The 16,785-nt window shown below is 40.3% G+C and overlaps 1 protein-coding gene across 1 annotated transcript in view; it reads right to left on the bottom strand.

The window, feature by feature from the left end:
- The window catches only part of LOC109916385 (E3 ubiquitin-protein ligase HECW1-like), a 419,523-nt gene that overhangs the window by 232,858 nt on the left and 169,880 nt on the right, over positions 1–16,785 (bottom strand). Inside the window, exons 6-7 of the mRNA XM_048617591.1 lie at positions 15,563–15,732; positions 6,651–6,793 (exon numbers count right to left, since the gene is read on the bottom strand). Coding sequence (XP_048473548.1) covers positions 6,651–6,793; positions 15,563–15,732 — 313 coding nt within the window. The remainder of the gene's footprint in view (positions 1–6,650; positions 6,794–15,562; positions 15,733–16,785) is intronic.

The following is a 16,785-nucleotide window of genomic DNA, read 5'->3' as shown; positions in this document are numbered from 1 at the left end:
TTTTCTGAAGAAGGGTCTAAGCCCGAAACGTCAGCCTCTCTGCTCCTATGATGCTGCTTGGCCTGCTGTGTTCATCCAGCCCTGCACCTTGTTGTCAGGGGTATCCCAGCCCTCACTTAGCCCTCAACCAACAACAACAAATAAAATAGTTTAGAGAATGTTTATTAAATTGATTAGGATGGAATCTTGTTTATTTTACAAATCGGCTGCTGCGTTTCCTTCAGACCCCAGACAACTTTGTTTCTAAAAGAATGAATTGGTTGGGAAATCCTTTGAGGATGTCCTTTTTTTATTGAAACTGTTATTAAACAGCATTCATGATTGTAAATGTGTGCAGTATTCAAGCGGGAAGTGTAGTTTGCTCACTATCGTCTGTCAACAATTGAGTTCATGATTGTACAGGTGCCTCTTCTGAGTATTTGGTATTAATATAATATTCCATATTTGACCACTAGATGGCTGCATTCAACTTCTACACTATTCCATTCCTAATTTGCTGCGGTAAACATGAAGAGTGAACAAGGTCTGACTGAGGCTCTCAAACAATTGCATAGCATTATTTTCATAACAGAAGGGAACTTTTTTTCCACAAAGAGCTGTGTGTATTAGATGAATTTGTCACTACAAGAACTCTTTTTCCAAAGGACTAGCCAATAACACTCTATTCTAAGCCCTGTAGTACACAGACAAATGGTAAATCGCTCCCAACTGAGAAAGACATTCCAAAATATCACAGAAAAATTTAACAAGTTTTCATCCTGCCAGGCAGCACATGTGCAAAAATACTGCATTTTAAATAAACTTCTGCATTCATTATTTGTCAACAGAGAAGAAAATAATAATCATTTATTTTAGTACATAAATAATTAAAAGTAATAATATATAATCATTTATAATCTTTTGTTTAGTCAAAAGAAAGTGCTTTCTTTACTCATAGGATTATGCTACACTTTGCCATCTTAAAGGTAGATGGGATGTTGGATTCTGCCCTATACCCAATAACTTTGAAAACAATTTGCCTAACCTACAGGCAATTCTGTAAAGACCAGATAGACTAAAATATGAATATTCTCCTCAGCACATTTCCTTTTTATGTGGTAAGAAGCTTGACATCACATAGGACAAAGTAGCTCACTTGATTCGCACCACATCCACAAACATTCACACTCTCCACCGCTGACACTCATTAACAGTAGTGTGTACCTGTAAGACGTTTTGCAGAAATTCACAGCACTTTCTAAACCCACAACCACTGCCAGACAGAAGGACAAGGGCAACAGATATAAGGGAACACTACCACCTTCAAGTTTTCCTCTGGGATACTTACCATCCTGACTTGAAACATGTGTCACTGGGTCAAAGTCCTGGGATTCCCTCCCTAATGGCATTGTTGGTGTACCTACAATATATGGTCTGCAGCAGTTCAAAAAGGCAGCTCATCACCACCTTCTCCAGGACAAGTAATGATGGGCAACAAAACAGCATCACATCCCCTGATGAATCAAACGCATTCAACTGGTGTGAAAGATTTTTTTTAAATCAGGTTTTAGATTTCTTAGACTAGTGCACTAACAGTGACCAAAGTAAAACAGTGACTTCGAGGCAATAAGGACTGCAGATATTGGAATCCAGAGTCAATAGGTGTGAAGGTGGAAAAGCACAACAGATCAGACAGCATCCGAACAGCAAAAAAGTCAACGTTTCGAACTGAAAACCTTTGTCAGGACTGGGGAGGGGGAGGGGAGCTCAGAAATAAATAGAGGGAGGAGGGTGGGGCTAGGGGAGGGCAGGAGAGATGGTGATAGTCGGATGCAGGTAGGGGGTGTTGTTGTGATTGGTCCGTGGGAAGGGTGGAACAGATAGGTGAGCAGGAAAATGGGCAGGTTAGGTCAGGTCAGGGGGTGAGGAGGAGGGGGAGGGATGGCCAGAGGATAGGGCTTGGGTTGGAAGGTTTTTGAAGCTGATGAAGTCAATGTTGAGGCCATTGGGCTGTAAGCTCCTAAGGTGAAAAAGCAGGCAATGTTCCTCCAGTTTACATTTGGCCTCACTCTGGCAGTGGAGGAGGCCAAGGATGGACGTCGTCAGGGGAGTGGGAGGGGGAATTAGAATGGATGGCAACCGGAAGGTCGCGTTGGTTGATGCAGATACTCCGCAAACCAGACCCTGAATCTGCGGGGAGACCAAACGTAGACTTGGGGACCGGTTTGCAGAGCATCTGCACTCTGCAAGTACTAACCAACTTGATCTTCCAGTTGTCATCCTCGAATTCCCCCTCCCACTCGCCTGGTGACATGTCCATCCTTGGCCTCCTCTACTGTCAGATTGAGGCCAAACGTAAACTGAAGGAACATCACCTGCTTTTTCACCTTGGGAGCTTACAGCCCAATGGCCTCAACATTGACTTCACCAGCTTCAAAATCCCTCCAACCCCAGCCCTTTCCTATGGCCATCCCTCCCCCTCCTCCTCACCCCCTGACCTGACCCAACCTTTCCATCTTCCTGCTCACCTATCTGCTCCACCCTTCCCATGGACCAATCACAACAACACCACCTCCCTGCATCTGCCTATCACCATCTCTCCTGCCCTTCCCCTAGCCCCACCCTCCTCCCTCTATTTATTTCTGGGATCCCCGCCCCCTCCCTAGTCCTGATGAAAGGTTGTGGCACAAAATGTTGACTTTCCCACTCTTAGGATGCTGTCTGACCTGCTGTGCTTTTCCAGCCTCACACCCATATACCAAAGTTAAACAGTCTGGGCACAGCTATTGGAGGTGATGGATGTCTAAGCAAGAGCTCCTGCATTGCTTTTTTTAGGGAAGATCCACCATATTAAGTGTTGGTTAAGCATTTAACAGAGCGGTGAGGGCAGGTGGGAAGGGGCAAGGACTCCAGCTGCAGATGTTCCCCCTCCAACCCAATTCGCTGTTGGCCAGTCAGAGGCTGTCACTTCCATTGAACGCTAGTGCCATCAGCAAAGCAGTGGTGGCTGCTGGTAGTACACCCACCCACACCGTGGATTGTCATTGGATTCCCACACTGCAGCAGAGTGAATACAATGGGGGATTTTATGGGGTGAGGGTCATCTGGGAAGGGTGAATTAGGGTCACCAGAAAGGGCGTGAAGTGCCATTCAGCAGATCCTGACCCTCAACCCTATCCCTTTCCAGTGTTGGCCACCTCAATATTCTGCTAAAAGTTACAATAAAATCTCAGCTGTAGATAACCCACTTTAATGCCTGTTGATTTGAATAATACAAAACTAAAATGCTGTGAAATTGAGATGATGCTTTGGTTGATATCTTCTATAATACAGGACCAATGATGGCAAAATATATTTTTTGCCTTTGTTTTAGTATCGTTAATATTCATAAGAACTAGACCATGAATATTTTTCTATGGTCTCTTTTTTAATTCTTTTCTAGTTACTTGACATAAATTAACATTCAAATACTACCACAGTAGGATTTCAAATTTTCTGTTGAAGCTTGGGGAGAGAATTTATTTGAGCCACATCAACTCTACTTCTCCTTCACCCTTGGATAAGAGAATGCAGGGATGCAATTGTTTTTAGTTTTGCTTCTGCCTGATTTAGTGAAAAGAAGGTGAGGTGAAAGGAGATTTGAAGGTTCCCTGGACTGATTTCTGAAATGAAGGGAATGTCCAAAGGGAACTGTTCCCCTTGATGTAGAGAAGAGGCATAGCTTTATGGTAAGGCACAGGAGGTTTAGAGGGGATGTGAGGAAAAATCTTTTCACCCAGAGGGTGGTGGGAATCTAGAGCTCATTGTTTGTAAGGGTGGTAGAGGCAGAAACCCTCACGATGTTTAAGAAGTAGGGCATGGGTCAAGTGCTGGAATATGCAATTAGAATAGTTAGGTGGTTGTTTTTAACTGACATGGACGTGATGGGCCAAAGGCCCATCCCTGTGTTGTAGACCTCTATGACTGTATGACTATGATTCTGCACTGACATGATTGAGTAGACTAAGGCCACATTCCCTATAATTTAGAAGGATAAGAGATGAACTCATCAAAATGTATAAAGTCCTTAAAGAGCTTGTTTGAAACATGGCTGGAGGAGTTTAGAATGGAAAATGCACAGTTGCAGAATAAGGGGTTAGGTATTTTGGACTGAGAAGAGGAGAAATTCCTTCATTTAAAGGGTTCGAATGTTGGCATTTTCTACCCCAGAAAACCATGCAAGCTAAATTGTTAAGTACATTCAAAATGATAGATTTCTAGATATTAATGAAATTGAAGGATATTAGAATAATACACGAAGGTGAAATTGAGATAGTAGATCAACCTTGATCTTACTGAATTGCACAGCAGGCATGAAGAGCCAAATGGCCTGCTCCTGTCCCTACTTCTTATGTCCTTACTTAATGTTTTGCTGTAAATTGACAAAACTTTTTAAATTGAATGTGACAATCTATATTGTAGTAGGTGAGTCCAGGATGATAATAAAAATGAGCAATCATTTCGCCATTCCTCATATAAACAGACTGAAATCTTGATAAAGAATTAAACATTGCTTAAATACCTAGCTTAAAGATTGTCACACACAAACAAGAGCAAGGCAGATAATGCTGAAATACTGACTTTTGAATATACTGGAAACACTCTAATCTTTATATGCTGAAATATAAATCATCTAAACACATTGTACAGTAACAATTCCTTCTGGAACTTGTTCTAATGTATCCTAAATTGTCAAAAAAAAAGCAAAATTTGAATCCAGCTACTCTGCACTGTGAACTAGGACCACTATTGTTGGGGTGGCAGCATTTTCTGAATGAACTGGTCTCAATCCAAATACTTATGTTAGCACAAAGAAAGAAGAAGAGGTATTCCATTTAAATAGGATCTTTAAAACCTCAGAATGTCCAACAGTGCTGTACAACCAATTAAGTATTTTTGAAGTGCAGTCACTATTGTACCCTAAAATACACACAAACAACACGCACGCAGCAAACTCTTGTGGTTCAGTTAAACAATGAGAACACTACCTAATAGATTTGGAGCAGTGTGTGTGTGGCTCAGGTGTCAAAGCTACTGAATATCTTCCATTGCCATCATTTTCTTCATGTCCTGATCTGCTGCTGGATTACTTTGTGTTGCTGCTTTGTGTAAGGATGCTCTATTCACATTATGCTGTAGATCCAACTTTAAATACATTAACAATCTTTCATTAGCTTTCTAACATTTTGTGTGTGTGGGCTCTCAGCTTATTGCAGACTGGTTGCCCACATTGTGACTGAAAGGAACGTCATGGACTGCCAAGTTAAAAACCTGAAAAGCATCAACAGCCCAACAGCCGGTAACTAATATGTTAATTGATCCATTATGTCCGATTTTATTAAGTCCTTTGATATTTGAAAAATGTTTGAAAGAATCACAAAAGAGAACCAAAAATTTTTTTTTTCATTTAAGTAGCTTTAAAGTCTTCAGATGCTCACCTTTCTCATTATCCTTGTTTTATTCCATCATTTGTCAAAGATAACCACTTGTTTCCCAATTTGACTTATCTAATCTAAACATCATGTATGCTGGAATATCTAGTCACTCTGAAACTAACCATTCATAATGGCTGCCAGATCAAGCTCACTTATTTCGAGCTAGCTAGTAATTCATCTTTGATAATGTGAATATGTCACATATTCCAATAGAAGACTTTAGCATTAACTGTTCTATTTTTCCTTGATTTCACTTTGTCTTTAATGTCACATCATTTTTTATCCTTTCCTGACATTATCTGCCTACTTTTACTCACATTACAACACAAGTTGACATTTTCAATTTTTTGTGCAAGAAAGATGGCCAGGAAAAGACCAGTAAATTCTGAAAGCTATGATTCTGATAAACCTGATGCTTAAAAAACTTAGCATTGCAGAGCTCAGTAGCTTGATGGTTTCATTAGATCATTGATCCAGAGGTAAAGAGCTGAAATCACATGTTGCCAAAATGTGAAATAAAATTCTAGTTATTGGGCTAGGCCAGAAAAACGATCATGAAAATCACTAGATTATTACAATAACTCAACTGGTTCATTAGTACTCTTCATAGAAAGTAGTCTGTCTCACTTCCTCACCATGATTGATATAACTTCAACCCTGTGTTTGGTACCTAATGTCCTCACAGCACTGGGAATGAGCAATGAATGCTGCTTTGTAAAAATCATCCAAATCTCAAGAGAAAATTAAAATTAAAACAATGTAGGAGCTTTTCTCACCAACATTATTGGGATTTCAAAAAATATTTGATTATATTTTGCCAAAGCCTAAGAGCATGTATTCTGACCAGCAGGTTCATCAAATCCCAAACAAGGAAAACCTAAAAATCATTGAAATATATATGCCGTATACCAACATCTGAAAAAAAGAAGCAGGGTTAAATTGAACACAGGACCACTCATCAATTGTTTTACGTTTTGCCTTACTTGTTGCATATTCAAGTTTTATCTATTTCACTTTTGATTTCCTGGATTTACTATTTATTTTTTTAAAAATCAATATGTGTAAAAGTAACTTCATATTTTGAATTATCTTTACCGGTTACTAAATTGAGACTTTTACTCCATGTAATATTAAATGTATTCTTCCAGACAGGAAATATAAATACTTCTACTTTCACAGAGATACATAAACACTTACCCTATTGCATGCCTTTCCAATAATCGTTGTACTGGCATTGAAAGCTTTCCGAGAAAGCGTTTTATTATGGGACGACTCTTTGCAAACTTGTCCTTGACCTCAATTTCAAGAACATCCGTAGGGAGAGAAACAAAACTGTGTTGCTGCAAAACAGCAAGAGAAGACCGAAAGATTGTAATGCAAACTCCATGGTACCTGCAAAATCTAACAATTAGCCCTGTCTAAAGTTCTAATGTGCACCGTATAAATAACTTATATTATCTACTTCCTAACGATTACTTCACTTTATTTCCTCTAAATGGATCCAAACTATGTTTAAGTCTCCTTTTTCTCTTTCTTTTACATTGTGACAGGATATCATAAATGCTTCAATCATTGCTTGTCACTTCTTATGATAGTTTAACAGTGCTGTGAAATAATTAAACAATGGTGTAGAAAAACCTCACGTATTTTAAAGGAAAAGTATGAATTATTTACAATGTACATGTCTGTAGATCAGTCAGCTCTGAATATTAAGAGACCTATCTCCAGGGTAAGGTCATGCTGCAGCATTCATACTGGAGTGCAAATATGCAGAATCTTTTCAGTTTGGAGTTCAGACTTACAATGTTTTGTAGATGCATGGTAAAGGGATGCAATTGATCTATTATTCATAAAATGTTTCAATAATTCTTAAAGGCACCTCAGCAGACAACAATATTCCTATTAAGCTTTGAATCTTTTCATCATGGATGTTGGTGTCCTCGATGCTGAGTACAAGTTCTTAATGGATAGAAAATAGTGTTGCAAATGGAAAATAACAACACAGTTGACAATTTAACATTAGTTTTAACCAATACTGTTCAATCATTGACTATCCCTCAATTTAAGGATGATAGGTATTCAGAGTCACAGGTTTATGCTGAAGGTCTTCTATCTGACTGAAAAGGCTGTTTCTTGTGGGAACATGGAGCAGAACATCCCATGATGTAGTGAGACCTGACTGCAGGATTTACTTCCTTTATTTCCCTTCCCAGCAGCTGCACTTCCCCATTTTGCACTTGTAAATGTTACTTCAAACCCTTTATGCGTTTCAGTGTCAAATCTCCCTGTGTAATACTGAAGTACTGTGATAAAGAAGTAGGGCTACTCAGACAGCAATTTCCTGATTTTCACGTTTAATTGTGTTTCTCTAGCTGCCAGAATATGCTGTCCTACTTCCTGTTTAATAATGGCAAGTACTGTCAGTGTCACGATTATTTTCCCATAAATTCTATGTAGATAATGTATCATAAATGCAAGTTTATGCAAGTTGAGTATGTCTAAAAATCTAAAAGTATAAATACTTTCAATGGCAATATTTCCAACACTTAATAATTCAATGAGGAATTAACTCAGACTTACAACAGATGAGCTTCTTGGTGAGATAGTTATTAAAGCTTTATCATATTGTGCAGCATTGATTTTATATGGACTGTAGCTTCCAATAACAATTGTAGCATATTTTAGATTGTAGTTAGAATTAGAGTTTGCTGTTAGAAATTATTTGCAAACTTAAGAAATGGGAATAGAGATACAATTTAATATCCCTGCTGTACTTAGAGATCATTGTAAGATTAGTCCCACATGATGATTTACAGGAGTCCCCATTTGTGAAGCTGCAGCCGCAATCTGAATGCAACAGAACAACATTCTGCACATTTGATCCAAGCTTGACAAAACATCTTGATGCAACAATGGCATTAACTTTATTGTGATGAGATTCTACGGTGGTCCTTAGGTTAGTCTGCTGGAATTTCAGCAGAAGAACCATGAAAACACCCTGGGTAGATGCTGGGAGAATGTTTCTCCTCATTGGAGAATCTCGGACTCGGGGGGCAAAGTTTCAAGATAAAGGGATCTTCTATTTAAGAAATAAGGAGAAACATCTTGTCTCAGAGGATTATTAGTGCTGGAACATGTTTTCCTCAGAAAACAGTGGAGGCTAGAGTGTTGAATATCAAGGCTTTTGATCAACAAGAGACTCAAGGGTAACAGGGGATAGACAGAACAGTGAAGTTAAGGTCACATCAATTCAGCCTCGGTCTCATTGACCGGCAGAGCAAGTTCAATGGGCTAAATGCTCTATTCCTACTTCTTTTTTTAATGTTAAGGTGGATAGCTTGTTGCTACCCATAGTGAGTGAAAATAGTCTTAGGCAGAAATGTAAGGTGGGACAATTGCCAATCAGTAGCCTGTTTAAGATCCTGACTAATTTTACCAAAACAAAACTAGACAAGTTGGAAAATTGGCTGCCAATTTGCAATTACATACTTTGTATTCCTGCCAATTTCTGATGGTTAGCACTCAGAGTATCACTTACTGAGACATGAATCATGACTTTCAGGCAAAAGGAGGGAACATTGACAAGATGAAAGAAGCATCGCAAAACCATAGTTGGAAATCATTTAAAAACCCAAAGAACTGTGGATGCTGTAAATCAGAAACAAAAACAGAAATTGCTGGAAAAGCTCAGCAAGTCTGGCAGCTCGCGTGGAGAGAAGTCAGAGTTAATGTTTTGGTTCGAGTGACCCTCAGAGCTGTTTTTGGGGAAGGGTCACTCGAAACGAAATGTTAACTCTCATTTCTCTCTACAGGTGTTGCCAGACCTGCTGAGCTTTTCCAGCAATTTCTGTTTGTGTTGGAAATCATTTGATTGTTGGAAACAAAGTTTTGGCTATTTTTTGTCCCAGACAATAATTTTTTTAAAAATTACATTTGACTGTAATGCTTATTCAACAGGTAAACTTTGAGTCATTTTTATCAGTTCTTTATAGCCTACTTTAAAACTCATAACTGTCAAATGTTTACTCATTACCAACTAAATTAGCAGAGTGGCCTTTCAAAATAGTCAGTTGCCCAATAAAATTTGAAGTTGCAGGTAGAATTAAACCTTTTAAATTATACATGGGTGCCTAGACCACTAACTACTTTGTATTGTTTCTGTTCCACTGATTATATTTCATACGGTTGCTTCTGTCCCTTGATGCACACACTACTTAACATATCTCTGCTAGATTGTCAGATTGTCAGCAATGAAGTTATGTCTGTACAAAACACATTTATAAAGTAGACTGAAAATAAATAGTGCTTTTTTGTCTTATAAAGCAACCAGTTGATTAATAATCTTTTCAATTTAATATAGCCAGTTCTCTCATTCTTGAATCTTTCTGTAATATGACTAGTTACAAATTAAAGAAACAACACAAGTTTTAGTAGCAAAATGTAATTGGTCAAAGGCATACAGAGACAGCCACAAATGATTCAATGTCATTCTAAATACCTCTCTTTTATCAGCGTTCTCTATTTTCTCAGGATAAACACTGACAAATTTCACTGAATCAATGCTGGTCAGAATTAATGATGGTGAGAATTCACAATGCTAAGGGGGAAGCTCACCAATTGGTCAGTAGCATTGAAATGCTATGTTAACTCAAAGTTTCTCTTTTCGTAGATGCTGCCAGACATACTGTATATTTCCAGAAGTTTCTGTTTTTATCTCAGGAAAGGAATAATGGCTTTTGAAGTAGATGCTGTAGGGATTCTATGATTCTAACAAGATTCAACTGAATGAGACCAGGGTTAAATGGATTTTTAAACAGCTACAGATATCAAATAATGGAACTGAGGCTGATTAATATAAGAACATAAGAACTAGGAGCAGGAGTAGGCCATCTGGCCCCTCAAGCCTGCCCCGCCATTTAATAAGATCATGGCTGATCTTTGAGACACAGCTCCACTTACCCACCCACTCACCATAACCCTTAATTCCTTTACTGTTCAAAAATTTATCTAGCCTTGCCTTAAAAACATTCAGCGAGGTAGCTTCAACCGCTTCACTGGACGGGGAATTCCACAGATTCACAACCCTTTGGGTGAAGAAGTTCCTCCTGACCTCAGTCCTACATCTGCTTCCCTTTATTTTGAGGTGATGCCCTCTAGTCCTAGTTTCACCTGCTAGCGGAAACAACCTCCCTGCCTCCAACTTATCTATTCCCTTCATAATCTTATATGTTTCTATAAGATCTCCCTTCATTCTTCTGAATTCCAGTGAGTATAATCCCAGTCTACTCAGTCTCTCCTCATAATCCAACCCTCTCAACTCTGGAATCAACCGAGTGAATCTCCTCTGCACCCCCTCCAGTGCTAGTATATCTCTTCTCAAGTAAGGAGACCAAAACTGCACACAGTACTCCAGATGTGGCCTCACCAGGACCCTATACAGCTGCAGCATAGCCTCCCTGTTTTTAAACTCCATCCCTCGAGCAATGACAGACAAAATTCCATTTGACTTTTTAATTACCTGATGCACCTGCAATCCCACCTTCAGCGATTCATGCACAAGGACACCCAAGTCCCTCTGCACAGCAGCGTGCTGCAATTTTTTACCATTTAAAACATAGTCCATTTTGCTGTTATTCCTACCAAAATGGATGACCTCACACTTATCAACATTGTACTCCATCTGCCAGACATTTGCCCACTCACTTAGACTATCTATATCCCTCTGCAGACTTTCAATGTCTTCTGCACACTTTGCTCTACCACTCATCTTAGTGTCATCTGCAAATTCTGACACATCACACTTAGTTCCCAACTCCAAATCATCTATGTAAATTGTAGACAATTGAGGTCCCAACACTGATCCCTGAGGCATACCACTAGCCACTGACCGCCAACCAGAAAAACACCCATTTACCCCTACTCTTTGCTTTCTACTAGTCAACCAATCCTCTATCCATGCCAATACATTACCTGTGATACCGTGCAACTTTATCTTATATAGCAGCCTTTGGTGTGGCACCTTGTCAAATGCCTTCTGGAAATCCAGATACACCACATCCACAGGTTCCCCATTGTCCACCATGCAAGTAATGTCCTCAAAGAATTCCACCAAATTAGTTAAACATGACCTACCCTTCATGATCCCATGCTGGGTGCTCCCAATGGGACAATTTATATCCAGATGTCTTGCTATTTCTTCCTTAATGATAGATTCAAGTATTTTCCCCACTACCAAAGTTAAGCTAACTGGCCTATAGTTACCTGCTTTTTGTCTACTTCCTTTTTTAAACAGGGGCGTCACATTGGCTGTTTTCCAATCTGCGGGAACCATCCCAGAGTCCAGTGAATTTTGGTAAATAATTACTAGTGCATTTGCTATTTCCCCCATCACCACTTTTAGTACCCTGGGATGCATTTCATCAGGGCCAGGAGACTTGTCTACCTTTAGCCCCATTAGTTTGCCCAGCATTCCTTCCTTAGTGATAATGATAGTTTCTAGGTCCTCACCTGCTATAACCTTCTTGCTATTAGTTTTCGGCATGTTATTCAAGTGTCATGGGCAGATACAAAAAGAAATAATCAACAAGGATATAGGAATGTGGGGCTTTGTATCTAAAGGAATAATTGTCAAATCCTGCTTAAGCTGCACAAAGCCACACTTGGAGTACTGAGTTATGACAATGAAATAGAACCCCAAAATCTTTATGCATATTTTTACTTTTAGTCACAAAATGTGTTGTTTCAAAAAGATGAACGCTACAGAAACACAGACAATTTCAATTCACAGGTGAGTTTCTGTATGTATTGGACCGACCGTAGAACAGAACATCAGCCAGAATTCCCATAAGCCAGTCTAAAACTGAGGTTGTCGGAATAAAGATGAAGTTGACCTGCATACCAGAGTCTTCCTGTGATCTGTGTAAGGAGAACTGACCACAACAACAGCCTTCTGGCTGAAAATAATTAGGTGATAGGCTCCGAAATAGCTAAACAGCTTGTGGGTGTGAATGTTTGGGTCAGAACCCATTGGACTTCCAGAAAAGAAGGAGCTATCTTTTCTTTGCAGTAAAAATCACCTCTTGCCTAAAGAAAGATGGTTCATTTCCCTCATTGGTTGCTGGAAGCTGTGTGCCTCCCGCACGCAAGTGAACATATTTGGAACAAGAACATCAAGGAACAGCATGGCGTGACAGGCTAGATGTTGAGAGGATATGGCTCCTTAAGGTGTAATTTAAAATTAGGGAATGCACCTTCAAAATAAGAGGTCACCATTTAAGGCCGAGATGAGGAGAATTTTTTTTCTCTCAGAAGGTTGTCAGTCTTTGGAGTTCTATCTGCACAGAGTAGTAGAGACTGGGTCATTGAATATATTTAAATCTGAGCTATACAGAGTTTTGATCAACAAGCAAACCAAGGTTTATGGAGGGTGGGGGCGTAGGTAAGAAAGTGCAGTTAAAGTCATAGATCAGCCATGATTTTGTTGAGTGGTACAGCAGGATGAAGAAACCAAATATTTTACAATCTTGCAAACTTCTTGGTCATGTATTAAGTTTGTTTTGATTATACTGTAATATTATGTGCTTTTACCATCTTCAGTATGCCAACAGCACAATCATTTAAGGTTGTAATGTAAGACAGAATCTTACATACTTTAAGAATCATAGAATCCGTACAGTGTGGAAACAGGCCATTCGGCCCAACAAGCCCACACCACCTCTCCAAAGAGCATCCCACCCTGACTCATTCCCCTACCCTTGCATTTCCCCATGTCTAACCCAAACATCCCTGGACACTACGGGCAATGTAGCATGGCCAATCCGTCTAGCCTGCACATCTTTGGACTGTGGGACGAAATTGGAGCACCCGGAGGAAACCCACACAGACAAAGGGAAAATGGGCAAACTCCACACAGACAGTCGCCCGAGGGTAGAATTGAACCTGGGTCCCTGGCACTGTGAGGCAGCAGTGCTCACCACTGAGCCACCGTGCTGCCCTTTAAGCTAAGTGCCAGTTGCATCACATTTTTGGAGGGTTTCATGCTGCGAGGCCTTTTGGGTCTTTCACCATATCTTACCAAACTCACCTCATTAATTACGAATCCAACCCCTGCGGGGCTTCTCTTGCCCAATTCTAGCTCCATCTTACCATGTATGTTCCCGCAACAACTTGCTATCAGGAATATCTCAAAATTGGCTGGCATTCGTGGCACTGGTGTCATCTTTAAAAGCCTGTTGTACAGTTGAATAAACATGGTTAGTTGGAGCTGTCTTGCTCAGTTCCTTTCATTTGCCCCAGACAAGGCAAATGAGGGAAATTTGGCCGACATCAACCTGGAGATCCTGCTGGATTGAATGTTGCAAAAGTGGAATATTCCCTTCCCCCAGGACCAGCAAAGCGGACTGTGATGCCAGCCTGCTCTAAGGTTGCCACCCGAGGTCAGTGCAGCCTCAGCCATCGAGGAGGATGTCCAGCAAAGTAGGAAGAAGGTCTGTCTGAATGCTCATACTCGCTCTATCTCTGTTACTGCACCCGCCAAAGTACATGCCGCACCATTGTTGCTTGCAACATCTTTCTCACTGTCACCCACCCCAACTCCCAACCCCACCCTGCATGCCCTCCGCACTGCCTACTCACACATTCAGACACCTCCCCCCACCGACTCTAAAGGGAACAGCTGTGCTATTCACTTTCACCTCCTTTAATACCTTCCATTCTTTCACTTTGAGAAGAAAAGAATTCCCAAAAGGACAGAAAGAATGAAGATAGGTGATGGGCTGCCCAGCATATGGTGCTTCACCTCGATTATGAAGAGCATCTTGACTCTGAGTGTCCTGAACAGTGGGCTGACAGTGTTCAAAGCCCTGGACTGGTTTCAGAGGATGCGATGCCAGGACCCCCTGAGCAAAGGTTCACTCTTCACTTGGCTGGGGAACGTTGACAACTATGACTAGCTTCCTGGCTGTGTGTCTGTGCTAAATGGCACTGAAACACTGCAGTACTGTGAACCTGACACCTCCGACTGAGGGAGCAAAGAGCAAAAAAACAAGGCAGCATTGCTGTGTGAGCACAATGACAGCAAGTGAACAGCCTGGAGATGCTGCCAGGTGCGGTCCATGAGCTGGCCACATTTTCCTCAGCACGCAGTCTCCGTGCACCATGCATTGCAATGTTAATGCCTGAGGTGTAGCATTGAGCTTGGAATAAGTGGACCAGAGACGTGACATGAGGTTCTTAGAGGGTGGCATATGTTGGATGCCCATGTCCATGCTTGTAGGGTGCATGTGGCCACTGCCCATGGAGTATGTCCAAATATGTTTGTCCCCAGTGTGCAACATGGAAATCCTTTGGAGCAATCAGTGAGCTGAATTCACCAGGTACCCGCCCTGACTTCCATGTCAAGATTTCTCAATGTTCACTTAGTTCAGTATGTTTGATAAGATAGGAAGCGGACTATTAATGAGGCAAGTTGTGCTATTAATGTTTAATGAACAATAATTCCCCGTAATTGCCGTCACTGCTGTCTAATAAGAAACTTGCATGCATCTCAGCAAATGCATAAAAGATGCAGTGAGTTGCTTCTGATATTGAGATATTCCTCACCAGACTTCTCATATGATTCTGTTACAAATCCTATCAAAACCCATATTGTTCAGACCTCTACAATATTGCACCCATAATCTTGAAGTTCTACTGATGTGTACATGATGCTGAAGCTTTGCTCTATGCTTTTGACTGGTCTGTCCAGCTAAATTACTTCATTGTAACAAATCTATTCTGTAACATTTATGCTGTCAGTAACAGTGTTATCAGTAATGGAGAAAGCAAGATTTATCTCATCATCACCAGTCAGCACAGCACAAGATCATGCTGATATTTTTACTGCTAACAGCTAGTCATGTCTGAAGAATATTCATGACAGCGTGGTAGCATTTTCCAGTCACTGTTGTCTTCTCCTCCTCTACAAACAATCAATATCAAACTGGTCTCATTGCATTTCTACAAAGCTTCCAGGATCTTGACACTATTTACAGAATAAAGCATTTTGTTTACAAACAATATCCACTCTGTCCTCACTCCTGTATCTTGTGATATGAATCTCTCTGTCCTACCTCTCTCTGCCAAACAGGGTTGATGGTATTAAAAGCAATCCCAGTGCGTTTCTCTTGCCCATGGTGTGGTAAAACAGGGAAGATGCTGTGTTTTCCTGGCTGGATGGAAATCTTCAGGTAAGGATCAGGATTAAAGAACATCCCTTTCTTCAGGCCAACAGCTTGAAAACCTAATCAAGACAAAGAAGACGACTAATATAAATGTATATTAAATTATAAACTCATGTCAACTGTCTAGGAAACAGCAGAATTTTACATTTAAATCAATTACTTTATTCCACGGAGAAAGGCCTTCAGCTATGAAATTCCAAACTATTGAAACCTGAGGAAAAATCTATCTTCACATCCAACATCATTCACAAATTAACATTACCTGAGAACTGAAAATAATATAGTTTGGAAATATGAATGGCATTTAGATTTATTGATCCACTTACTATTCGTAATATTTTCAAGTTTTACAACAGCGGATTAAGTTTTAAAAACTGTTGCCTTGGTGAAGAAGTATTTGACTAGCCATTTTTCTTGTGAGTACAAACACATAATAGTTTGGCATAAGATCAAAACATACTACTGCAGCACATGCTGTTAATTGTTTAATACAACAAGAGGATGGGGGGTGCTGTCTCATAACCTGGGGCTGCCATGTTGGATTTTGTCAGATTTTGGCCCTTGAGCTGAGGTTGGGTGGGGTAATGGGTCTCATGGAGTGTGTCGGAATAGACCGGAGCACGAAAGCATCCAATTTTCCAGAACTTCTGCTTCTCAGACAGCCAGTTCCAACATTTTATATCTATATTACGGGAGAGTCTCCTGAAAAGGGACAAACTAAAACTGCATTCATTAATCTGATTAAATTCATATAAACTCATATTAGGAAATGACCAAGAACAGCTAATGTATAATCCCATATTGGTCATTAGTGACTGTTTCCGTGAATACTTACAGCTGGAAACACACTGCCTTATGCATTGTACATTTTTACTTTGCATAAATAATATCATTGTTAAAAACTCAACAGAGAACCGTAGGTAAATCTTCTCTCTTTCCCAAATGTTCAGGTACCGCTGAAATCAGGGCAGAAAACAAACAGAATTGAAAACAATGGCAGGAGCCCAATGTGCTGAATCCTTCACCCCATTCTGAGCCCTGGCAGCTTTTACCGAGGCGGGTTTAGGACAAGTGGAACTACCTAGGCCCATGAAGCAGGTCACCAGTTAGGC

This window comes from Rhincodon typus, chromosome 2 (assembly GCF_021869965.1).
Source record: "Rhincodon typus isolate 14 chromosome 2, sRhiTyp1.1, whole genome shotgun sequence".
In the NCBI taxonomy this organism is placed as follows: domain Eukaryota; kingdom Metazoa; phylum Chordata; class Chondrichthyes; order Orectolobiformes; family Rhincodontidae; genus Rhincodon; species Rhincodon typus.
The sequence above is the reverse complement of the archived record's forward strand: the minus strand, read 5'-3'. Positions and strand labels throughout refer to the sequence as shown.